The 24,881-nt window shown below is 40.2% G+C and overlaps 1 protein-coding gene across 6 annotated transcripts in view; it reads left to right on the top strand.

Annotated features, from left to right (window-relative positions):
- Positions 1-24,881, top strand: part of RIC8A (RIC8 guanine nucleotide exchange factor A) — a 39,849-nt gene that overhangs the window by 1,556 nt on the left and 13,412 nt on the right. For 3 of the 6 annotated variants that reach the window (XR_014173941.1, XM_081936915.1, XM_081936916.1), the window contains exons 2-7: positions 7,396-7,577; positions 12,527-12,574; positions 18,050-18,664; positions 19,500-19,594; positions 22,608-22,758; positions 24,215-24,310. Coding sequence is in view for 5 of the 6 variants with exons in the window: in XM_081936915.1 (XP_081793041.1) it covers positions 7,494-7,577; positions 12,527-12,574; positions 18,050-18,664; positions 19,500-19,594; positions 22,608-22,758; positions 24,215-24,310 (1,089 nt within the window). In the remaining variant the exon portion in view is untranslated. Of the gene's footprint in view, positions 1-7,116; positions 7,185-7,395; positions 7,578-12,526; positions 12,575-17,071; positions 17,187-18,049; positions 18,665-19,499; positions 19,595-22,607; positions 22,759-24,214; positions 24,311-24,881 lie in introns of those variants that run through there. The other 3 variants (XM_081936917.1, XM_081936918.1, XM_081936919.1) reach the window with 3 other exon arrangements.

The raw sequence follows: 24,881 nt of genomic DNA, 5'->3' as shown, positions 1-24,881 counted from the left end.
ATCAAATGCAATTTGCTTCTCTCACTTGCAAAGCAAATCTCCTTTGGAATAAGTTGGCCTACAGAAGTCCTAACATCTGTTCCCAATATCTTGTTCTAGTTGCAATGCTGCTTGAGATTTAGATGGTTGAATGATGTTCTTTTACAAAACCACTTACGAAAGTGCTGGCAATAAATAATATTTTTTATCTTAGCAAGCAAGAATGCCCAGGTGTCACATGTAAATATGGTAGTACAGCAGTAGCAGGTGCGTTGCTCAGCAGAAGGGGAAAATAACTGTCGTCAATGAGCCAATTTTATTACAGCGATTTGTATATTATGTGAAAAGCAGCATCAATGATTTAAAAAACAAAAAAGATCAAACACTTATTCAAACGTGAATATATTCAAGAGGCCCATATTCCAAATGTTAGATAGGATTAAGTCTGATTTGAAAGGGATGTTCAAAAGTTTTAAGGGGTGAAATGGATGCAAGTATTTATAAGGTATAGAATATTTATATTACCTTTTAAAAATCCATCTTCTGCTCCTTTCCCAAAATGCAAAACTGAATGCAAAGGTCACAAAAGGAATGCTAATAAGATGTAGCTGTAGCTCCTCTGTCATAGATGTAAGTCAATAATTTCAAATATAATCCTGAAGTAATTTTTAACACTTATAATCTGTTACTCTGAACCTGTCTTAATTAAGTTATTTTCAAACTTTTAACAGAATCACAGAAATGAGCTTTTTGTCTTAAACTTGCATGTAAGGTAGAAGGAAAATGATTCTGTTAGGATCAAAATAAAAGGAGAAATGATAGGAGACAGTTTCCTGAAAAGGATAAAAATTTATAGAGACAAGGCTTGCCAAACTCAGATGAATTGTTATGGAGATGCAACGTTGCAATAAAACATTAAAATAAACCAGTATTCAAATTCCCAGAGATGTAGCTAGATTTTTGGGCACTTCTTTACCAATAACTAGATCCTTATAACTAGGGTTATAAGGAAGCTGATGTGAAATGGGGAAGTTCTTGTTTGTGATGCCCCATTCCTATATGTAAATGAATTCCTTATGTAGTTGGGTAAATGCATTTGAACCTAGTGTAACATGAAGCCAACATGTAATGTGGATGAAGGGTAGTGGAATTGAAATAATGATAAAATCAATTCTCTCTCCTCTGCATACCTATCAAAAAGAGATCAGCTTGTTGTGGCCCACCGCCGGCAAGCGGAGCTGGCAGCAGGGTCAGACAGTGAGGAGGTTGGGGAGGAATATGGGCCAGTCCTAGGGGCTGAGGGAAGCTCAGATGAGGGCTCTGCATTGAGAGGCAGAGAGGGAGCTAGACAGCAGTGAGGCAGAGGAACAGCTGGAGCCTGTTCCCAGTGTATGCATGCGCAGAGCTGCCAGAAGACAAGAACAACTAAGAAAGCAGGGTCGACTTCAGAGTAAAGCCAGACCTTGGAGTTGATTGGCCCCTCCCATAGGAAACAAAAGAGGAGCGAACGGGGAGGGGGCTTTTGCAGGAAACAATTTGCTTCTTTCGTCATTTCAAGAGTGGAAAGTTCTATTTGTGACTATAAGAGACTGTGCCAAGCGTTGCCTTGCCCTGTGTTTGGAAACTAGTTATCTGGCAGCTCACCAAGTGAGATAAGGTTTGTGTTGATAAATATTCCTCTGAAAGACTGTTTGCCAAGCCTTGCTGACTGTGAATGAAAGGAATTCACAGTCGTGTAAATAAAATAGATTTTGCCAGGACCAAGACTCTGCTTCATGCTTGTTAAGGAAGCCTAGGTCAGAACACAGTTTAAAGAAGCCTTGTGCTACATTGGCAATTAATTTTCCCAAGGGGCCATATGAAAAAAAGGATTGTTGTGCAGGCACCAATAGTGCTGTGAAAGTGCATAGGCACCCACACAAACATCCACAGATAAATTGAAAAAAGAATAGTCACTTCCAAAGTAAAAGCTACGCAGTGGTATTGCGTACATTGTGTATACTCATTTGTACTTGATTTATAGTTTCTGACTGACTTCATGTGGGCAGGACAGGGACAGCCAAAGGGCCAGATGTGGCCCAGAGGCCATAACATATCCACATCTACAGAGTCATAAGGTAGTAGTGATTCTTGACTCCTTCTACTAAGATTTTATATCAATGTCTTTACAAGAATCACAGGTAGTCCTCGACTTGCAACAGATCATTTAGTGACTGTTCAAAGTCACAACAGGACTGAAAACAGTGACTTATGACTGTTTTTCATGTTTACAACCAATGCAGCATCCCCATGATCACGTGACCAAAATTAAGACACTTGTAAACTGGCTCACATTTATGACCGTTGCAGTGTCTCACGATCATGTGATCACCTTTTGCGACCTTTTGACAAAGTCAAGGGGAAAGCCAGATTCACTTAACAACCGTGTTAACAATTTAACAACTGCAGTGATTCACTTAACAATTGTGGCAAGAATGGTCGTAAAATGGGGCAAAATTCACTTAACAAATGTCTCACTTAGCAACAAAAATTTTGAGCTCAATTATGTTCATAAGTCGAGGACTACCTGTATGTTCTGTCACCGATGATTTTGACACAATTCTCACATACTTTATAATGCCTTGGTAAGGCCACACTTGGAATACTGCATTCAGTTCTGGTCGCCACGATGTAAAAAAGATGTGGAGACTCTAGAAAGAGTGCAGAGAAGAGCAACAAAGATGATTAGGGGACTGGAGACTAAAACATATGAAGAACGGTTGCAGGAACTGGGTATGTTTAGCTTAAGAGAAAGAAGGACTAGGGGAGACATGATAGCATTATTCCAATATCTCAGGGGTTGCCACAAAGAAGAGGGAGTCAAACTATTCTCCAAGGCACCTGAGGGTAGAACAAGAAGCAATGGGTGGAAACTAATCAAGGAGAGAAGCAACTTAGAACTGAGGAGAAATTTCCTGACAGTTAGAACAATTAATCAGTGGAACAGCTTGCCTCCAGAAGTTGTGAATGCCCCAACACTGGAAGTCTTTAAGAAGATGTTGGATAGCTATTTGTCTGAAACGGTATAGGGTTTCCTGCCTAGGCAGGGGGTTGGACTAGAAGACCTCCAAGGTCCCTTCCAACTCTACTATTGTATTGTATTATACCTTCTGAAGAATTACAGTCTGTTGTCTCTAAAGCTAAAAATTCAAATCTTTGTCTGAACTTTTATTCTTTTGGGTGCCTTCTCATGTACTTAATGTTGTCTCTGAATCAAGATCCAGTTGGATACAGCTGGCAGTCTGTTCATTGCCATGATTTAGATTTTATTTCTGTGTAGTTTTGTATGAAACTTTCCCATCAGCCTTGGGTAGCTGCACAGTAGCTGCAGCTGTAGGAAAGCTTGTTAAAGGGGCGGAGCTCCCTAGAGGTCAATTCTTTCTTTGCTATAATTTCTGGATCAGTAACCCTGCATTACAATTCCCCACTTCTCCCTCTGTTTTTCTGCTAGTGAGATTATCCAGGAAAAAGAAAACAACACCAGTGTCTTCTCATTCGAAAATTGCATTAGGAGGATTGAGGGAAGGTAGGGTAGTTGCTTCATTCAAAAAAACGGGGAAAAAATGTTGCTAAATGACTGCACACAAAAATAGCAGTGCTATAAGGAAGGTAATTTTTGTTTTTTGCTTCTAATGAGCTTTATTCTTAAATTTACAGTTTTAAATCCAGGACACTGGTGCTGGCTAGAATGGAATTTAGACTGAAAAGGTGTTTGTCCTCTATTCTTACTAATTAAAAATACTGATAGTGTATAAAAAGGCTATTCGCACAATACATTTTAAATCAATTATCTATTATGCTAAGAAGAGTGCATGAATGGATGGTGGAGGAGTGTGTGAATGTTTTCAAAGGAATCTTGTTGAATTTTGAAGGAGTCTCGCTAGGTAGGTAGCAGTAACACTGCTCAACGGGTCTGAACATACCTGGTTCTAACCTTACAGTTTTCCAATTTGTCAATTCATCTTTGTGTAAAGATCTTGTCTGTTTTTCAGTGTTCCACTATATTCAGTTTGCAAATCGAAATTTAAAAAAAACCCTGAAAACTTTTTACAAAATGTTTTATTTTTTTCAAAAGAAAATCTGAAGAGAGTTATAGGTGACTGCTACAAATTTAGTGGCAAGATATGCCGTGCACTTTTTGTCAGAGTGTTTCAGTCTTGGTTACAAGTACTGTAAGATAAAGGACCTTGGTTCACAATCTATAACAACTCTTATCCTGAAATTCGTAATGAATTCTATGACTTTCAGGATATGAGTTGAGCACAGGAAGGTACTCTTTGTTCTAGAAATAAACATATTTGTAATCTATTCATTGTTGTGCATAAAGAAACCTGGGCCAAACATGTAGAGAGAAATAGAATGGCTTTATTTTTTATGAATAATAAGACTAAATAAATAAAGTACAATTTATATGTTGGTATATAATGACTTATTCAAACAAATATAGCAATAACAATAGCAACAAAAAACTTGGCAAAAAAAAGGAGTTGGGTAGCATGTTTTTGGACTAGTAGATTTATAAAAAGGAGTCATCTCACTTTATGAGATGAAGCTTGTGTCTTTAATAAAATTCCTTAACTAGAAAAAGTACAGGTAGTTCTTGACTTATAACAGTTCATTTAGTGACCAAAGATACAACATCACTGTAAAATGTGACCAATGCCTGTTTTTCAAAGTTACAACCTTTGCAGCATCCCCATGGTCATGTGATCAAAATTCAGATGCTTGGCAACTGGTTCATACCTATGACCGTTGCTGTGACCCAAGGTCATGTGATCCCCTTTTGTGACCTGATGAGCAAAGTCAATGGTGAAACCAGATTCACTTAACAACTGGGTTACTAACTTATCAACTGAAGTGATTCACTTAACAACTATGACAAGAAAGGTGATAAAATGGGGCAAAACTCACATAACAAATATTTCAGTTAACGACAGAAATGTTGGGCTCAATTGTAGTTGTAAGTTGAGGACTACCTGTACTACTGTTCTCCTGATCCTTAGAGTCAGACAGCTGTCCAACAAACTCCCCCTCTCCCCCCTCCCCTTGGTGGGCCTCTGTTTCCCCATTTCCAGTAAAGGGAATGAATTGTATCAGGGGAGTTTTTGGTCCTTTGGTCCATGGTGAAGAAAAGATTGAGAACAATCACTCCACAGAATTCCCTATTTTTATGCTGTAATCTGGTTGAATAATTGTGGTGGAGACTTTTCAAACCATAATCATAATTCCTAAAGGCTACTAAATTGATTTCAGAGGATTTAGAAGGCAAATGGGTTCTTAATTTCTGATAAGTAGGTCAAAAATGATTTGGATGAATCAAGAAAACAATAACAGAGCTGTGAAACACAAACATTTAAGATGATATACAGGAACAGTTTTCCTCATCTTGGCTGATTGTAATGCCTGGGACTGTACTGGAAATTTTTATCAGTTATACCTGTTAACAAATCTAAACTGTAGATCTGAAAAATTGTATTGAAATGGTATGATCATAATTTTTTGTAGCATCTTAAAAAATATGCCAAATTAGATGCGAATGCCATGAAGTCCTTTTTTAAACAACTGTGGAAGGCTATGAAGCATTTGTAATCTACAGATTGTTCCAAGGTTTGGGGAACCTTTTGCCAGAACTGCTGGCAGTAGCTCTGTGATGCACACATTTTGGCATATTCTTCTTCTTTGTTTAAATGTTATTCCATGCTATTCTTGAAATTTGCAAATAAAAAACAACAAGCAGTTTACTTATTTTAAAGACACTTCATCATTTCTGTGGCAACTGAGTTGCCTGGTGTTTTCCTTAGCAGATATGTAAACTGTGAAGGACAAACACTTTAGAAAGTGAGAAGTGACTGAAATAGTAGCATTCATGATATTTTGCAGTTCTGGTTTGTACCCAACAAATTCTCTAATAGTTTATGCCTCCCTACACAGAGAACTAGGGAGCACTTGCTAAAGGTCCTCCTGCTAGGGGGTACAGCATGAGGGGGCCTGACCACCAGATCCTCATTGGGATTGTCCAAGGTGTTGTTGTTATTTAATCTTCAATTTGACTCACAGTCTGGGTAAAGGTAAAAATTTAACAATTCAGGTCCTAACCAAGGACCTAAGAGCTGTTAAGGTAACATCTAAGTACACAGGCAATTCCAAGTAGAGTGGGTTTTTTTCCCCCAAAGTCAGAAGGTTCAGGTCTAGATTGCCATGTATCTAGGCAGCGCTTTGGGTATTGCTCCAGGGACTCCTAAATACTATTGGTACAACCATTGATTTCTTTCTCCACAATTGCTCAACTTCAATTTGTAAATCATGATATTTCGTTTTTTTTCTAGCCTTTTCTCTTCAATTCATGCATCACTTGATATTGCAATATCAATGAACCAGACATTTTTTCTTTTCCAATGTAGTGATGTCAGACGTGTTGTGGGCCAGATGTCTGTCTGTCTGTTGTTGTTTTTGTTGTTATTCATAGTACTATTAGTTAAAGCAGTGTTCATTAAATTATTTTCATATAATAAATATTTGAGGGTTGATGAACAATCTGAAACTTTGTGAAAGGATCCAAAAACTGAAGAGTTTTTTTTTGGGGGGGGGGCTGATTTAAATCATAAGGTTAAGCATTATGATTGCGGCAAGTTCTTCTAACATCTGCCTTGACAACCTGCCAGTCCCTTCCCCTGTCACAGTTGTTACCATCACATACTGTGACATGCACTGTGATTAGCATGACTACTGGAGGGTTACAAACATATATCTGCATTCTTAAACAGCTACTGTCTTTGTGGTGACACAGACTGAATGTTGGACCTAGAAATGCAGAGAACTTGGCAATCAAAGAGTTAAAGCCGTAAGGTGGAAAGGTTACCCCCCCACCTCATGTTTTCTAAGCAGGATCAGAGATTTGAATCTGAGGGATGAGTCAGTTTGAGAGATACTCTGATTGGTGAGCACAGCTTTAGTACGTTTTCAGACCTCCAGTGTTTTTTTTTTTATCAGAAAATGTATTACCATCTGAATCCAGCAAGGAGATATGGGTGGTTTTGCTGGGAGTGCATCCTTTTATTATCATAGGGGAATTTCTTTTCTTTTGTTTTATATTTATAGAGAGAAATGAGGACAATGGGTGGAGGAGGTGATTTGAGGAGCTACATCATGCAGTTATCTGTTTTAAGGTAATCCTCGACTGGCGGAAGGGGAGGCTAGCTAGGTAATGCTTTGCTCAAAGGACATTTATTAAATGCTGAAAAGCCCAAAGAGGAAGAGGATTAGTGTGTGAGCAAGATAGCAAGCTACTGGCTGGTTTTACTGGGAGCTTCCATCTGCTTTGTACTTTGGCATCCTGGAGTGGCTAGGCTCGCTAATGTTCCTCCCTCTTCTCATCAGCTGTTTAACAAGGGCTCTTTGCATCAGTAAATATCCAGCCACGCCACAAAGCCTTCTACTACATTACACTGCAGTCGGCCCCGTTCCTCTGGGCAGACATGACACTCCAAGCTGTGCTAGAGACTGTAGAAAATGGGAAGCAAGATACTGTCCTCAAGGTGCTACAGATCTACAACCAGGAGGTGAGTTTTCATTGGGAATTGAGGCACCCTGACGGAGTGCTGAAGAATTCACATTGCATGTTTTAATGATGTTCTTGTGATGCTTCTTTCAGTTTCATCTGCCTGTATTATTGGGCAGTATATTCTCGTTATTAATCTTTTAACCTAGCCATTTGGGGTTACTTTCTCCCTTCCTTTCTCAAAATCGATGCAGCTGGGATGCAACAGTGAAAGTGTGCTCTTGTGAGAGTATTAATCATGCCAGAGAAATAGTGGAGAGAACATTTCAGACGAAAAAGGGAAAAAAAGAACTAAGTGACAGAAAGGTGTATGAAATCCACAAATACACAGTCCTAGGAAATAGTGTATGTAAATAATTCTGTTGATTATTACTGGTTTAGATAAAATTTATCGTAACCTTGGAACTTTTCATATAACAACTGATAAAACAAAATAAATGGTTGTGGTGAGGCTAAGTGTTTATACTTAGTCACCCTCGGACTTATTTCAAAATGTTGCACAACCTGAAATATGTCTTTCAGTATTAAACGTTTCTAGGAACTTGAAATCAAACTAATGAATATGCAATTGTGAATTGATTTATATATGATTTTACCATGGATAATTTTTGCTCTGTACCTCTTTGTGACTTTCTCTGCAACAGATTTTCAGAATAGCTGTATGTAATACAAATAACCCCAAATGTTGTTTTCATAGAGGAAAATTAGAAGGAATATGAATATCAATTGGTAGTTGTATTCTCTTCATACACATCTATGAAGCTGCTATACAGGTAGTCCTCAACTTACATCTAACTCAATAAAAGGCCCACCCCATCAATAAATGTGCTTTATGATCTGGATTCAAAGATCCAATAATCAGGTCCTCTTAGCAATCAATGACTGAACTTCGGGCACTCAGCAACAAAGCTGCATTTATAATTGTTTGTAAGTTCCTACACTCATGTGACTGTACTTTACGATGTTTTGCCAAACCTTTTACACTTTTGATTTTTGGCAAAATGGCGCCCATAGCAAACCATTCATTTATAATTGTTTGTAACTTCCTACACTCATGTGACTGTACTTTACGATGTTTTGCCAAACCTTTTACACTTTTGATTTTTGGCAAAATGGCGCCCATAGCAAACCATTCATTTATAATTGTTTGTAACTTCCTACACTCATGTGACTGTACTTTATGATGTTTTGCCAAACCTTTTACACTTTTGATTTTTGGCAAAATGGCGCCCATAGCAAACCATTGGTTTGCTTAACAATTGCAGCTTAACAACAGTGACATTCACTCAACGACCACACTTTATAAACTTCACATAAGATGATTCGGTTAACAACTGCTATAAAAAAGTAATAAGATTAGGTTGGTCAAATGACTTTCATGACATACAACTATAATGGGCAGGCTCTATTATGGTTGTATGTCAAAAACTACCTATATACTACCTATTTGGCCATTGTCCATCAATTGGGAGGAGTTCTCTGAAACTTCAAGCAATTTTTTTTAACATTGTTGACCATAGAACCTCCCTAACAGGAAATACTGTGAGAGAATGAGCTCTGTTTCTCTGATTTGTCCAAAATGCTCAACCAGGAAGTTTTAGCTTGGTGAAAACTTTAATTGCAGTAATGATAATATAAATACTTTTTACTCTGAGGGATAAAATATCAGATTATCTCTTCTTTTCAGATACCGATTGTTTTTTACAGTTTTGTTTAGAGAAAATGTGATTGTAGTTTCATTGCTGCGCTACAGAAAAGTTGAGACTTTTGTGAACATGTTTCTCCATCAGTCTCAGTGTGTGGTGGGTAGATGCCATTCTCAGAAAACACATGAATGATTCATAGGTACCTCTCAATATGGAAAAAGGCTAATGCTGAGGCTTTCTAAGAATTTGTGCCAGATAACTCCAGAAGGTACTGCATAATAGATAAAGCAAAACATATGGCAATTCCTTTCCTAGTTAATAATAACAGAGAAATATATCTTGTTCCAAAAAGACCTGATATAATTCTAAAAGTAGCAGTTGTAGCCCATGTTCCTCTTTCAAACTGTCACCACCCAAAAGTAGCTGAGAATGGATTGCTTGATGTGCTTATAGCTTCTAACTAAGCTACAGTAGTCTGTTGAGAACAATGTCAGACATACTTTTTCAAGATACTGCAAGCTGGAGATTTGTGGAGGAATAGAAATAGAAATCAGTGCCTTTAATTGCCACATTCGGAGCGGATGGGCCCCCTCCAGTGGACCGGACGAGCCGTCAACAGTGAGTCTTGTGAGAGCATTCTGGGAGGAGTTTGACTCTGTTGCCCTCGAGGATTTGGACAGGTTGCGTGGACGGCTGTGACCCACCACATGTTCAATGGACCCGTGTCCCTCCTGGCTGGTACTGGCATCCTGGGAGGTGACACGAGGCTGGCTTCTGGGCCTGGTGAACGCCTCATTGGGTGAGGGATCCTTACCAACTGCCTTGAAAGAGGCGGTGGTGAGGCCCTTACTCAAGAGGCCTTCACTTGACCCAACGGAGCTAGCTAATTATCGTCCAGTCTCCAACCTTCCCTTTCTAGCGAAGGTTGTTGAGAATGTGGTGGCACAGCAATTTCCGTGACACCTTGACGAATCCGAATATCTAGACCCACGCCAGTCCGGCTTCCGACCCGGGCACAGCACAGAGACAGCCTTGGTCGCGTTGGTTGATGATCTCTGGAGGGCCAGAGATAGAGGTTGTTCCTCTATCCTGGTCCTATTAGACCTCTCAGCGGCTTTTGATACCATCGACCATGGTACCCTATTGCGCCGGCTGGAGGGGATGGGAGTCGGAGGCACCGTTTTGCGGTGGTTCGGCTCCTACCTCTCCGACCGGATGCAATGTGTGTTGACAGGGGGGCAGAGTTCGACCCTGAGGCCACTCACTTGTGGGGTGCCGCAGGGGTCGGTCCTCTCGCCCCTCCTGTTCAACGCATATGTGAAGCCACTGGGGGAGATCATCCGTGGTTTTGGGGTTGAATATCATCTGTACGCTGATGATACTCAGCTGTACATCTCAACCCCAAACCACCCCAACGAGGCTGTCGAAGTGATGTCCCGATCTTTGGAAGCCGTCGGGGTCTGGATGGGGGACAACAGACTCAAACTCAACCCCTCCAAGACTGAGTGGCTGTGGCTACCGGCACCTCGGTTCAGCCAGCTGACTCCATCGCTGGCCATAGGGGGCGAACAATTGCCCCCTGTGGAACGGGCGCGCAATTTGGGCGTCATCCTAGATGCCCGGCTGTCAATGGACGACCATGTGGCAGCCGTGGCAAGGGGGGCGTTCCACCAGGTTCGCCTGGTGCGCCAATTGCGCCCCCTTCTGGACCGGGATGCCCTACGCACGGTCACTCATGCACTGGTGACGTCTCGCCTGGACTACTGCAATGCTCTCTACATGGGGCTTCCCTTGGGACGCGCCCGAAGACTGCAGCTAGTCCAGAACGCAGCCGCGCGGGCTGTCATGGGGAGTACTAGGTACTCCCACATAACACCACTCCTGCGCGAGCTGCACTGGCTGCCTGTGGTTTTTCGGGTGCGTTTCAAGGTTTTGATCACCATCTTTAAAGCGCTCCATGGCACAGGACCTAGCTACCTGCGGGATCGCATCCTCCCACACACATCCCTGCGGCCAATTCACTCTCACAGGGAGGGGCTTCTCCTGGTGCTGTCCACTAGGCAATGCCAACGGGCGACACCAAGGAGTAGGGCCTTCTCTGTGATGGGCCCAACCCTCTGGAATGACCTCCCCCCCGACATTAGAACCACCACCGACTTCCGCTCCTTCCGACAAAAATTGAAGACACACCTGTTCCGATTGGCTGGCCTGGCATAATCATAACTGCTACCTCCTGGCAAACATATTTCTTAACTGGTTTTTTAGGGAAATTGTTTTTTAAATTTAATTTTATGGGATATTTGTTGGGGTTTTAAATTATTTACTTAGCGTACAGTTCTTTAAACCTTTTTATCCTCCTTCGTATCTATTTATCTATTTAATAATTTTAATTGTTTAATTTTATAGTTATTTTATGATGTATTTCTGATATGGACTGTACACCGCCCCGAGTCCCTTTCGGGAGAGGGGGCGGTCTATAAGCGCTCAGTAAATAAAATAAATAAATAAATAAACATTTTTAAAAATTATGAGGTAAAATATGCTAAATGAAAATTCTTGGATTATACTAGAGCTGAAATCTCTGATTTCAGTAACCAAGAAAGGCACACAGATATAGTCTCCTTATAAATAAACGGCTTTCAACTTATGCTTTCTATTGCCAAATGCAGTGAAGTTTATTAAGGGACTTCCAAAATGAAATAATAGTATGAATACAATTTAAATAAATAAAACACCTGAAAAAGTTGCTTAAATGCCCTTCTTCAGAACATAATTGGCAATTGGGAAGAAACTTCTATTAAGATGAAGGTATTTGCCATTTCGGAACATTTGGACAAAATCCCAGTTTATGAACTGGGCCCCTGGGAGATCATTACAGGCTAAAGATAACGAGAGGCAAACCTATGGGCAATGATATAAAAAGTTTGGTAGTCATGTGGTCCACATTTAAATTATAATGTCAAGCCAGTGTGTGTTTGAGCTGACTATTTACCTTAGAATATGCCTCAAAATAGTTTACAGTGCCTAGAGTTTACTTCAAAAAACAAGTAGTCATAGAAAGATTTTTTAAAAAGATAGGTTTGAAAATAACTGCCCCAATTAATAAAGCTACTTAGAAAGTAATAATCCATCTTATGTTTCTTTTTCTTCTTTACTCAGCTTAAATATTTAATTGGTTAGCATCTGAGTAGCTAGGTATTTGGAAGAAATTGATTGATTGTCATTTGTTTTAAAAATTCTCTTATGTTTAGAGAAAATCATTTTCTTAATTCATTTCAATGAATTTTCATTTCTGCTTTCTCAGAATTCTCACTGTTTCACCTTTGATGATGAAGAACAGGAAGAAAGAAAGGTATGGCTTTATCATTGTTTGTAGTCCACCAGAAATACTGGGTATGAGAGACAATAATTTCTGGATTCTGGCTGGAAGAAAGGCATGAACTATTTTTTGCTGTGCAAAATGGAGAGTGGGAGCACAGCCACTTTAAGGCATATTTAACATAATACACAGTTTTGCTTTTAAAGTCCAGGAGTGCCTACAGGAAGAAGAGAAATGCTGGTAATGTCCAGTGAGAATTAAATCTATCTGGGTGTAAGGATGGTTAAGGCATACAAGAACCTGTGGCGCTTTAGATATATTGTACCTTTCAGTAGTCTCAACCAGCATTGCTAATGATGAGCAAAGTGAGTAGTTGTTGTCCAACTATATCTGAAGGGCTCCAAATGACCTACGCTGGAATACTTTGGTAGCTGAATATCTTGTTCTGATTTTCTGTATGAGCTTATAAGGCTTACCTCTATCCAAGAGAGTGTCTGCTTATGGATCAATACAGTATCAGTCTTGATACAGTTATGTTGATTAACGCAAATACAACAAGAAAAATCCACATACTTACACATATACAAATATACAAATACATAGAGCCTCAAAATATCAGAAGTTCCAGCTGTGCAGGTTTCTATTTTTAGATTCCAATTTAATCGAGCATCATTTCCCATTTGCCAGTTCAGACCAGATTTTAACTTCCATAGCTGGCAAATTCCATAGCAGTACCAAAAATGCAGTGACTGTCTTCTTTCTTAGTTCTGAAGAACTTCCCAGCATAAATAACAATCTGGAAATGCTACTATCAGTTTAAATAGATTTCCCTATTTAAATAAACCTCCTTTCTTAGAAATTATGAACAATTAGAAGTACCAAGTGTGATTAGTGACAGTACACAGGCACTGCTTGTAGAAATCTCCCAAAATAACTCCCCATATCTTGAGAAAACACAGCTTGGGTGAGCTGCAACCAACTGAAAAGATGCTATTGAGTTATATAGACCAAGAGTCTGACAAAGTAGCTTCATTTATTTCCAAGGTTTATTATTTTATAAATAACTCAAAGTGGCAATATATCCAACACACATTCCTCCTCCCATTGTTTGTCTGTCTGTGTGCATGCTGTGTCTAAACGGAACAAATACAAATTATATACATGTAACTCTCCACAGCATATCTGTTGTATCTCTCAACAGAAAATTGCATTTATAAAATAGAGAAATGCAAAATCCCTTGCAGACACCGGCAAATTGTAAAGGAAACGATCATTGGTAGAAGCTAGCAAGTAATTACACATCAGATGCACTTCATTGCAAGAATATGATAATGGATTAAATGTACTCTATTTGCAATCTGTGCACATCATACTGCTCTTATATCTATTTTAAATATAACTACTAAATAGATAACTATTGAAGAGCTATTACGAATTTTTCAGAGTATAAGACACCTTCCCCCCCAACAGAGCGTGCAAATGTTGGTGTGTCTTATACACCGAATACAGCCATTTTTGGCTTCCTGAAGCCCTACCCCGCATCCCATTTTTGTGAAAAACTGGCTGTTGTTTGCAAAAATGGGGGTATTTTTGCCTTCCCCCACCCCCCAGAAGCACTCTGCAGGTTTCAGCAGGGCTGGGGGAATGGGAAAATGCCTCCATTTTGACAAAAAATCGGGCGTTTTTGCCTTCCCCCAGCCCTGCTGAAGCCTGTAGAATGCTCCTGGGGGTCGGGGAGGACAAAAATGTTTTTCTTACTTACCGTGTTTTTCGGAGTATAAGACACACCGGAGTATAAGACGCACCAAGATTTTGAAGAGGCAAATTAAAAAAAAATTTTTTTGCACTCTGCAGACCTCCCCAAAATGGCCCGTTTTTCATGAAAATGGGCCCAGTTTTTGCCCCCAAAAGGACATGCATAACCTTTAGGAGGCTTTCAGAGTGCTCCTGGAGGCTGGGGGAGCAGAAATTAGCAAAAAAAATGGCCTGTTTTTTGCTTGTTTTTGCTTCCCCAGCCCCCAGGAGTACTTTGGAAGCCCCCTAAAGGCTCTGCATGACCATTTTTGCAAAGGGGCGGGCTTTCTGGAGGCAAAAAAATGCTGTATTGCGTGTATAAGACGCACCCAGATTTTCACCTTCTTCTTTTTTGAGGGAAAAAGGTACGTCTTATACTCTGAAAATACGGTACCTCTTCGAAATTTTGGTGTGTCTTATACACCGGTGTGTCTTATAGTTCAAAAAACACGGTTACTGTTTTAAAAAGTACTGCTGTTTTTATATATTCAGAATATATAGGATTGCTTTATATGGTTTGTTCACTTTTATTGTACTATTGTTCAGCTTGGAAGGCAAGATGGATGGGGTATGTAACAGGGTGATCAAAAGAAGACAAGTTCTTCATTAAACACAAAATCTATATTCAAGACAACTTTATGATCAGAAACATAGACCAAAGACAACAACTCTTTCTTTTCTTGGATTATTATTATTCAACAATAAGAGTAGAAATGAAGGCATCATCTGTATACAGATATCTTTCTTCCATTTATTACTGGAGGAGAAAGCTGGTACAGCTTGTTTTCTTTTCCTCTTCCTACTTATCAGATGTTTCCTTATCCACAAATGTTATGGTTAGTAACTTATTACAACAGTCCGAAAGATATTTAAATCTCACCACATTTATGTATGATAAAAAAAGGTAAAGGTTCCCCTCGCACATATGTGCTAGTCGTTCCCAACTCTAGGAGGCAGTGCTCATCTCCGTTTCAAAGCTGAAAAGCGAGCGCTGTCTGAAGACGTCTCCGTGGTCATGTGGCTGGCATGACTAAACGCCGAAGGCGCACGGAACGCTGTTACCTTCCCACCAAAGGTGATTCCTATGTTCCTACTTGCATTTTTATGTGCTTTTGAACTGCTAGGTTGGTAGAAGCTGCTAGGTTGGTAGAAGCCGGGAGCTCAGTCCGTTATGCCGCACTAGCGATTCGAACTGCCAAACTGCCGACCTTTTGATTGGCAAGCTCAATGTCTACTGTGGTAGTAGATTCTGGGGACATCAAGGGAGAGCTCACAAACTTCACTGAGATTAGTCCTCAACTGTATTGTTACAGCTGGAAGAAGTTAGTATACTGTAGAGCACAAAACTCTCTTGACCTGCTTGCCTGCTGTTGAACATACTCTTGTCTAGCAACTGATTATACAGGGAGGGAGCAGAGCTGTTTTCACTCCATCTTTCTGTGAGCTGATCATAAGTTTATCCTTTCACCTGAGAGAAGGGCAGCCCATCAATTCCCATGCTAGGCTGGAGCCTTAAAAGTCGTGCCACAGGATTCCATATGATAACAGCAAATTCCTCAACCGTGGATCCTGCCCAAGAGCCAAATACCAACCTGAAACGGTAATAGGTATAAGCTGCATAAATAGTACATTATCAGATTTTCATACTGGAAAGGAGCCACTGATGGCATACATTAACACCATCCAAAGAGGTGGGAGCAGATGGGAAGGTCTGATACTAAATAGATTGGTTCTGTATTTAAGAGTCAGGAGCAAGATATTGAGATTTCATTTATTTATTTTTAAAATTTATATAGTCAACCATGTCAGAAAATAAATTACTCTGGGCAATGTACAACAAAGTTAAAAAACAACAGTACATAAATAATACATATTATTAATTAAAATGTAGCTAAAAATAAAATAATGGGCAAAGAGATGTTAATAATAATGAAGCTACCGCACCAATTTTCTGAAATCCAGGACCTGATGGCATAACCAGAGGGATTCTTGAGGGATTTCAAAAAAATCAAGCGATGATGCCAGCCTAACCTGGGGGAAGGAGGGAGGGAGGATATGCTACATAGAGAAGAAGACCTGCCACCTAGCGCCCACCAAATGTAACTCCCTGACGGAATCTGCAGCATTTCCTTTTTATTAGATCTGTTGGGATGGGAAAATGTAAAAATCAGGCAGTCCTTCAGAAAACTTGCCCCATGCCACGTAGGGCTTTAAAGCCCCAAAACAGCACCTTGAGTTGGACCCTGGAAACAAACTGATAACCGACAGCTCACGGACCAGAAGGGTAAAGTGTTCTATGAGGAACACACATAACTGCCTGTGACGCTGCATTTTGCATCAGCGGAAGGTTCCCGGTACCCTTCAAGGGCAGTCCCATATAGAGATGGAGAATGTCTAGCCTGCCTCCCCCTGCCCACCTGGGAATTGACTGCTTGTCCTGCTTCTGCACACTGCCTGCCAAGTGACAAAAAGGTCCATGTTTGATGTCTGAAAAATGATTGTGGAAAACAAATAACTACTTGCTGCATTGTTGACATATAGAGAGCAAAGTCAAGTATGTTTAGTAAAATTGAGTCTGAATACATTTCCCTCTTTTGGAATAGCGCAACTCTGTGCTGAGCCTCTGACTACCAAGTTTAAGTATTGATTGCACTGCCAGGATTTGTGTTTCTAGCAGTGTTATGACTAAGGCCCTTTCCCCACTTACATCTATCTGCGGAACAGACATGCCCTGGCATCCTTCCACCCCCCAAAGCTCTCATGACATAGTCACAAGCTGTGAATAGATAATTTAACATTGGAATAACTCTGCCTCCTGAATCCTGACATTTATTTCCCTCCTTTAGCCAAGGTAGAGTATACTTGGTAACTAACTACTAACTACTATTGGTATTATGTGGGGTGACTTCAAGGGCAGAATCAAAGGTGAAATAATGAAAAAGCCGCATATGTGTGTGAGGTCATAATACACAAACGAATAGTGCATGACAGTGTGATATTGCTTTCTCTATCCCCTCCACTTCCTTACCTAATGGCTCTGCGGATATCTCTGGAAGGTTTTGCAGATTTGCTTATTCAGTCACTAGTCAGTTTTTTAAAAAAAACAACGCTGATTTTTTTGAAAGGCAAGCATGTTGAGGGAAGACAGAGGCAAGGGGCTGAATTGTTGTCTGGCTGCCATCTTGTATGCCTTTTTTCACCATAACAGTGATGCTATCAATGCCATACTGCAGGGAGAAGAATTACTGTTCAGTCTTTTTGCTGTGGGACGTTCCTCCTTCCACTTTCCTCCCTCCAAGTGTCAATCTGCATTAAATAAGCACTAAGCATGTTCAGTCATCATTGAATTATTTCTGGAATTCCATTTCCCTTATTTTGTGAATCTCAAAGAGTTTCTCCAAGCCTACTATGTAGTAGTGCCCTTATGGTGCTGTTTTGTCCGCATAAGAAAATACATTTGCAGCTTAAACCTAAGAAGCAAGGGCACATTCTAATTGCTGTGTGTCAACTTGTGATATTATAAAGTGGATGTTGTAGCAATGTTGGTTATATGCAGATAGAAATGGGACTGAGGAACTGAACACATTGAATGAGTTTAAGATACATTAGATTTTATTGGACTTTTGAAATTGTACAAGTGCAAACGTCCTGCTTGTCTTATGCAGAAGTTGATTTGATACTACTTGATCTTTTATCTCTTTTCTTATATTTTAGAAACTGGCCATGCTTCTGATCAAGTTCTTGGAGAGAGTTCTCCAGCCGTCTTGTCAAGTGACATGCTTGGAAAGCATACGAATTCTGTCCCGGGATAAAAAATGCCTTGGCCCTTTCACTACCATGGAAAGTTTGAAGACACTAGCCAGGCATGCTGGGATTGTTTACAGGGAAGAGCAAATCCTGGAGGTTCCTGATCTGGATGTAATCCTGGAGGCACTTAAGTGCCTCTGTAATATTGTCTTCAGTAGTCCCAGGGCTCAGGAACTGATGTCTGAGGCTCAGTTTGTGGTGGGACTTACAGATCGCATCAAACTCTACAACGAGAGAAACTTCCCCCATGACATAAAATTCTTTGACCTGCGCCTTCTCTTTTTATTGACGGCACTAAGGGTGGATGTTCGGCAGCAGGTTGCACAAGAACTTCGAGGTATTGGTTTAATGACAGATACCCTGGAACTTACACTGGGAGTAAAATGGATTGATCCTCATGAGGTAGCTACCAAAGGGGATCCTTCCCTGCCATTACCTCGGCAGGAGACAGAGCGCGCTATGGAAATCCTGAAGATCCTCTTCAATATCACTTTTGATATCAACAAAAAGGAAGTGGATGAGGTAAGACACCCAGAAGTGACACTATGTCGTTCATCAATGTCTTAGTCTGCACAAGTTACAACCATTTGTTTAGCGACTGTTCAAAGTTACAACAGTGCTGAACAAAGTGACTTACAGCTGATCCTTAGCAACCATCTCTTGAAATCCAGCGTGTATTTATAATGGTTGCATCCCCAACCGTCCCAAGGATCATGTTATTTGTGACCTTCCCAGCTGGCTTCTGACAAGTCAAAGGGAGAAGCTTTGCTAAATGACCACACAATTCACTTAACAACGGCAGTGATCCTCAGCAAAAAGGGTCATAAATTGCTCATGACTCATTTAAGAACCATCTTGCTTAGCAGCAGATAATTATGGTCCCAATTGTGGTCATAAGTTGAGGACTGCCTGTATTCACCATTTCATTTTGCCTATGATTCCTATAGTTAGGGACACGTTTCAAGTCTTCCTGGATGTCCACATCTGGGTTGAATGAACTGCAGAGGAAATTTGAATTTCTCTCGCCCTTATTTACTTAATAATACCTATTGACATACATGAAGGGACAAAGGGAAATAACTGCTAGATAAGGCAGTTATGCTAATTCATCTGTTGCTATGTCTTTGCAATTTATCACAAATTAGGGAACCAGGAATTAATAGATCTTTGTTTTGTGTATGCTCATTTGCTTTGCAGATCTTAAAGTCCCATGCATGCCATTTTCCCATTGAACTTAAATGTATGTTTGGTTCTGAAAATGCATTGCTAGAACAGTCTGTGTCAGCAAACAGACTGCCTAAAATAAAAGTGCGTTCTATTCTCACACTAAAAGGTTTTAATTTTGTTTTCGGGCCAGGAAGATGCTGCTCTCTACCGACGTCTAGGTGCCCTTCTCCGTCACTGCCTGATGATTTCAGCAGATGGTGATGATCGGACAGAAGAATTTCACAGGTGACTGTATTGCCAATAAAACAAACATAAAATACATATAACAATATTAAACGATCAATAACAACCACAAAATTAGTAGGTTTAGTAATAAAAGTAGGGGAGGAGCGGGGAAAGCCTGGACATTATATAGTAGCTAATTATAGAACAACTAAATAAATTGGGCTATGATGCTTAAAATATTTTTCCCCACTGTTGACACAAACCATCTATCACCAATTCATTATTTCTCCTTATCCTACATTTATAATAAAATATATGTGGTAAAATGTAGTATAGTATTATATAGTAAAATAAATGTAGTATCCTATTTATGTGGACTCCAATATCTACTTGTAAACCACTTCTGGATTTTGAGGTGGAAAAAAATGAAGCATTGACTTTGGGTTTTGCTGATTAGATACGTTTGTTGTTACAGAAATGGTTAATACGTATTTACATAAATATGTATTTACTTTTATTATGTAAAAGTAAAAAGTTGAGGTATGTTATTATCTTATTCTACTGTGCTAAAAAGAGTCAGAAGTCAATGCTTTTCTTTCTTTTTGCCCTTTCCCGTCCTTTTTTCCCATTATTTTCATTTGTATTTTATAATTTGAAAAGTTTAATAAAACTATTAAAAGAGAAAAATTACAGTATATAGCAGTGATTCCCAAAGTGTGCGCCGCGGCTCCCTGGGGAGCCGCGCTATCGTCATAAGGGCGCCGCGAAATATTCAATTAATACCTGCGCCCGCTGGGTCTAACGCTGACGTCCCTCTCGGGCTTTGGAGGGAAGCTTCTGCAAAAGCCCGGGCATGACAAGTCTCCCAGGCTGAAATTTGCCGAGCTGTACGCGCGCGCCTGTTTTCCACGTTGTGGAGCAACGGCGAGATTCTGGGCTGCAAGCGATGATTCTGGAGGGCATCAGTGGGGGGGGGCAGGGTCCCCCTCGCGTTCCTCATCTTCCCAGATGGCCCCTGGAATCATCGCTCGCCGCACAGAATCTCGCCGCTGCTCCACGCTGTGGAAAACAGGCGCGTGCGCACAGCTCGGCAAATTAAAGCCTGGGAGACTTGTTGCCACTCGCCTTTGCAGAAGCTTCCCTCTGAAGTGTTCCGAGGGAGGGCTGTAAACTTCCCTCCGAAGTCTTGGGAAGTTCTGAGGAGCCCCCCAAGGCAAAACGCCGCTGCCAGGTAGCTAAAAGTACGTCTCTGATTCGTCTCTGTCAGTCTCTCTCTGATTCCCTCTCTCACTCCCTCTCTCTGTTCCTCTCTCTGTCTGTCTGTCTCACTCACACACACACACACTGTGGTGACTACAGTGTGTGTGTGTGTGTGAGTGAGACAGACAGACAGAGAGAGGAACAGAGAGAGGGAGTGAGGGAGGGAATCAGAGAGAGACTGACAGACAGACAGACAGACACACACACACACACACACACACAGAGGGGGAGGGAGGGAGAGAAAGATAGACAGAGAGAGACACACACACAGAGTGAGTGATTAAGTGAATGAGTGAGAGACAGACACACCCACATACACAGAGTGACAGAGAGAGAGGAAGGGAGGGGAGAGAGACAGAGGGAGAGACAGACACACACACACACACAGAGTGAGTGAGAGACAGACAGACACACACACACACACACACAGAGTGACAGAGATGGGGGAAGGAGGAGAGAGAGACAGAGATAGAGAGAGAGAGACAGATAGACATCCAGAGAAAATGACAGAAGGAGACAGAGAGGGAGGGAGGGAGAGAGAGACAAAGAGCCAGAGAGAGAGAGAGAAAGAAAAAGAAAAAAAGAAAGAAAGTGGGAGAGAGAGATGAAAGAAAGAAAGAAAAACAACATATGACCACAATTGAGCCCAAAATTTTGGTTGCTAAGCAAGAGCGGCTCTCCAAATAAATTTCATTCGTGGTTTTGGCGAGATTTGGCTCAGTTGAAAAAAAAGGTTGCCCACCGCTGGGCTAGTGTGGTGGTTAAGTTACTTTTCAAAAGCTATTTTTCTGATCCAAGATTTGAGAAGTTGTGCAGCGAACAACAAGCCCATCCATCCCATTAATAATTTTAAATCATTAAACGATGTTCAATAAATTGTGAATTTAAAGCTCGTGTTTAATTTATTTTTCAATTAACCTAACCTTAACGAACTAAAAAGTAGATTTCCAAATCGTTAAAAAGTCAAAAATTAAAAAAAATCGGATGTACCTATCAAGGGAGCCGCGGAAAAAATCTGAAGTGTTATGGGAGCCGCAAACCGAAAAAGATTGGGAACCTCTGGTATATAGTAATTCTTAGTAGTGAAAAAAGAACTTTATGACTGAGATTGCTTTAGCGTTGAAAAATTATGCAGCTTGTGCAGTATTAAAAAAGTAGAGTTTTTTAGTATTCTGCTTGATGTACTTGACACAGCCAACATTAACTTTAGATAGTGATAAACATTATCAGCAAGGAAGGCTCTTCTGAAAATATTTGCTGTTACTGCTGAAAATGTGTGTATCTAGTACACAGGAGAAAGCTTTCCCTAGTGATCTTAGGGTAGGAATTTAGGAAAATAGTGAAAATGCATTTCTTCTACTGCTTTTCATTAGTTGAACTAACTTCGATTTCATTGATGCAAATTGTAATTTTGCCTTGAATTTAATTATAATTGGTATTACTCTTGTATTTTATCATTTGTGTTTTGATCTATTATAAACCATGTTAATTGTGTAAGGGGAGACATTGGTATACTTTACATTTAATAAATAATAGTATGCGGGCACATTGCACATTATGGACAAGAGATCTGGCAAATTCGTGACTTCTACTGGACTTCTAAAAATGGATATATAACACCAAATGGAGATGATGATGGAAGCTTGAACTAAAAAGGAAGGGTTTTGTTAGCCATATTGTTTTATATGGCACAATTTGAAATTTGTTCTCCTATTGCTAAAACCTAGAAAATACTAGAGTTTTCAGAATGAAACATTCTTTCATTTATATTGGTTGCTAATTTTTCCTGTTTTGCCTTATATCCTGCTTTCAGCCATACAATCAACCTTTTGGGCAATCTGCCTCTCAAATGTTTAGATGTTTTGCTGACTCCCAAGGTCCACCGGGGCTCCCTTGAATACATGGGAGTCAATATGGATGCTGTCAATGTTCTCCTGAGTTTCCTTGATCGACGTCTTGATAGGGTAGGTAAAGTGAAACATTTTCACAACTTCCTTGCTCGTCCCAAGCTATTTTGATTTATGATGATACCCATGTTTGATTAGGATTCATTTGAGAGTCCATTCTTTGCTTAAATATATGACATTTACCTTACCACACGAAGATGGAAATCTCAATTATTTATCATTCTCTAAGAAAACTTACGTAGTAGCAATCAGCCTGGTACAGGTAGTCCTCAACTTACAACAGATGAGCATCCAAAGTTTCAACAGCACTGAAAAAAGTGACTTATGACTGTTTTTCACACTTTGGACCGTTGCAGCATTGATCGTTGATCTAAATTCAGATGCTTGGCATTTGGCTCATATTTATGACAATTACAGAGTCCCAGGGTCATGTGATCACCTTTCATAATCTTCTTACACCAATCAGAAAGATACCTCCTAATGATCCCTGCTTCTGCTTTTCATTAATGTAGGTAATCCTTGACAATGACTATAATGGAACCTGCCCATCGTAGTTGAAAGTCGTGACAGTGATAAAGCAGGTCACCCACCTATATAACACACCCAATTTTATGACCTGTTTTGCAGCTGTCATTAAGCAAGCCCATTATTCACTATGGGATGTTTTTGCTGAAAACTAGAAGTAAATTCTGGTTTTTCTATAAAAACATCCTAAATGGCAATTATGGACTGCAGGATGTTGCAAATGGTCATAAATGCGAGCTGAGTGCCCAAAATGTGGTCATGTGACTGCGGGCGGGGAGCAGCCATTGGAACTTCGGAACCAGGTCATAAGTACCTTTGGGGGAGTCCATTATAACTTTGAATGGTCGCTAAGGGACTGGTGATAAGTCAGAGACTACCTGTACATGAAACAACTCTCACCCAGTTAGACATTCATGCAGAAGAATATTGCTTTTTGCATGCATTAATGCTAGGATTATTCATTATGTAAAAAACCAAAAAGATTCTCAAGTCAAGTTGACTTCTTTTTAATTGCACAAATATGTAGGGGCTTTTAGAAATAACACAAAGGTAATTTGTAGTTGTCTTTTTCTGGGATTTTAAAAAAAATATCCTGGTCTAGACTATAATTATGGGCTGTTCTGATAGTTTTCCAATCAATTATTAACTAGGTTTGCAGAGTTTTTTTGGAATCAAACCTTGGCTAGATGCTGCTACCTGCTAGGCCATGCATTATATAAAAAACTATATAGGTAAACATTGAATATAATAATGTCAGGACATGAAATATGTAAGAACAATTGCTAAAAGGGAAATTGGGGAGGAAATTTTATGTAAAAATGAAGTTTAGATGGCTTTTTGTCTTGGTCAGTGTGATGTAGTTTCTTGCTGCAGTTACTCTGCAATTTCAACTAATATGGTTGATTTTCAGTAAAAAAAAATCCATACTGCCAAACCATTTTTATGCATGGAACAGTTAAATCTGTTTCTTTTTACGCCTCTTTCACAGGGTCATAAACTCAAGGAGAGTCTTACCCCAGTGTTGAACTTGCTGACTGAAAGTGCCCGGGTCCATCGACAGACAAGGAAATTCCTTAAAACAAAGGTACAACACAATCCAAGGTTCATAAGGCAGTATTCACGAAAGCCAGAAAGATGCACACCAAAGCTAACAGTGTTCCCAGCAAACATTCCTTCCTCCAGCACCTGGTTAAATCACCCTTCCCCAAGTGTTCCTTGTGAGGAGGGATGGGGCTGCTTCCTTGCAAATTCCTCTGTGACTCCCTCTGCTCTCTTCTCACCCATGGATCTGAGTATAAGACACACCTTTTTTCCTCAAAAAAGAGGCTGAAAATCTGAGTACGTTTTATACACCGAATACAGCATTTTTTGCCTCCTGAAGCCCCGCACCTTCACCAAAATGGCTGTGCATACCCTTATGGAGGCTTTCAGAGAGCTCCTGGGGACTGGGGAGGGCAGAAATGAGCGAAAAACGGGCTGTTTTTTGCCCTCCCGGCCCCTAGAAGCACTCTATAAACCTCCATAAGGCTATACATTCAATTTTTTTGACAAAAAATGGGCTCATTTTGCGAAAAACGGCCCATTTTTTGCTCATTCCCCCCCTCTGGAACACACTGCAAGCCCCCACCCCCGGCTATTCATACTTTTTTTTGGAA

The sequence above is a fragment of the Natrix helvetica genome (assembly GCF_964273705.1).
Source record: "Natrix helvetica genome assembly, chromosome: 1".
NCBI classification, from domain to species: Eukaryota; Metazoa; Chordata; class Lepidosauria; order Squamata; family Natricidae; genus Natrix; species Natrix helvetica.
The sequence above is the reverse complement of the archived record's forward strand: the minus strand, read 5'-3'. Positions and strand labels throughout refer to the sequence as shown.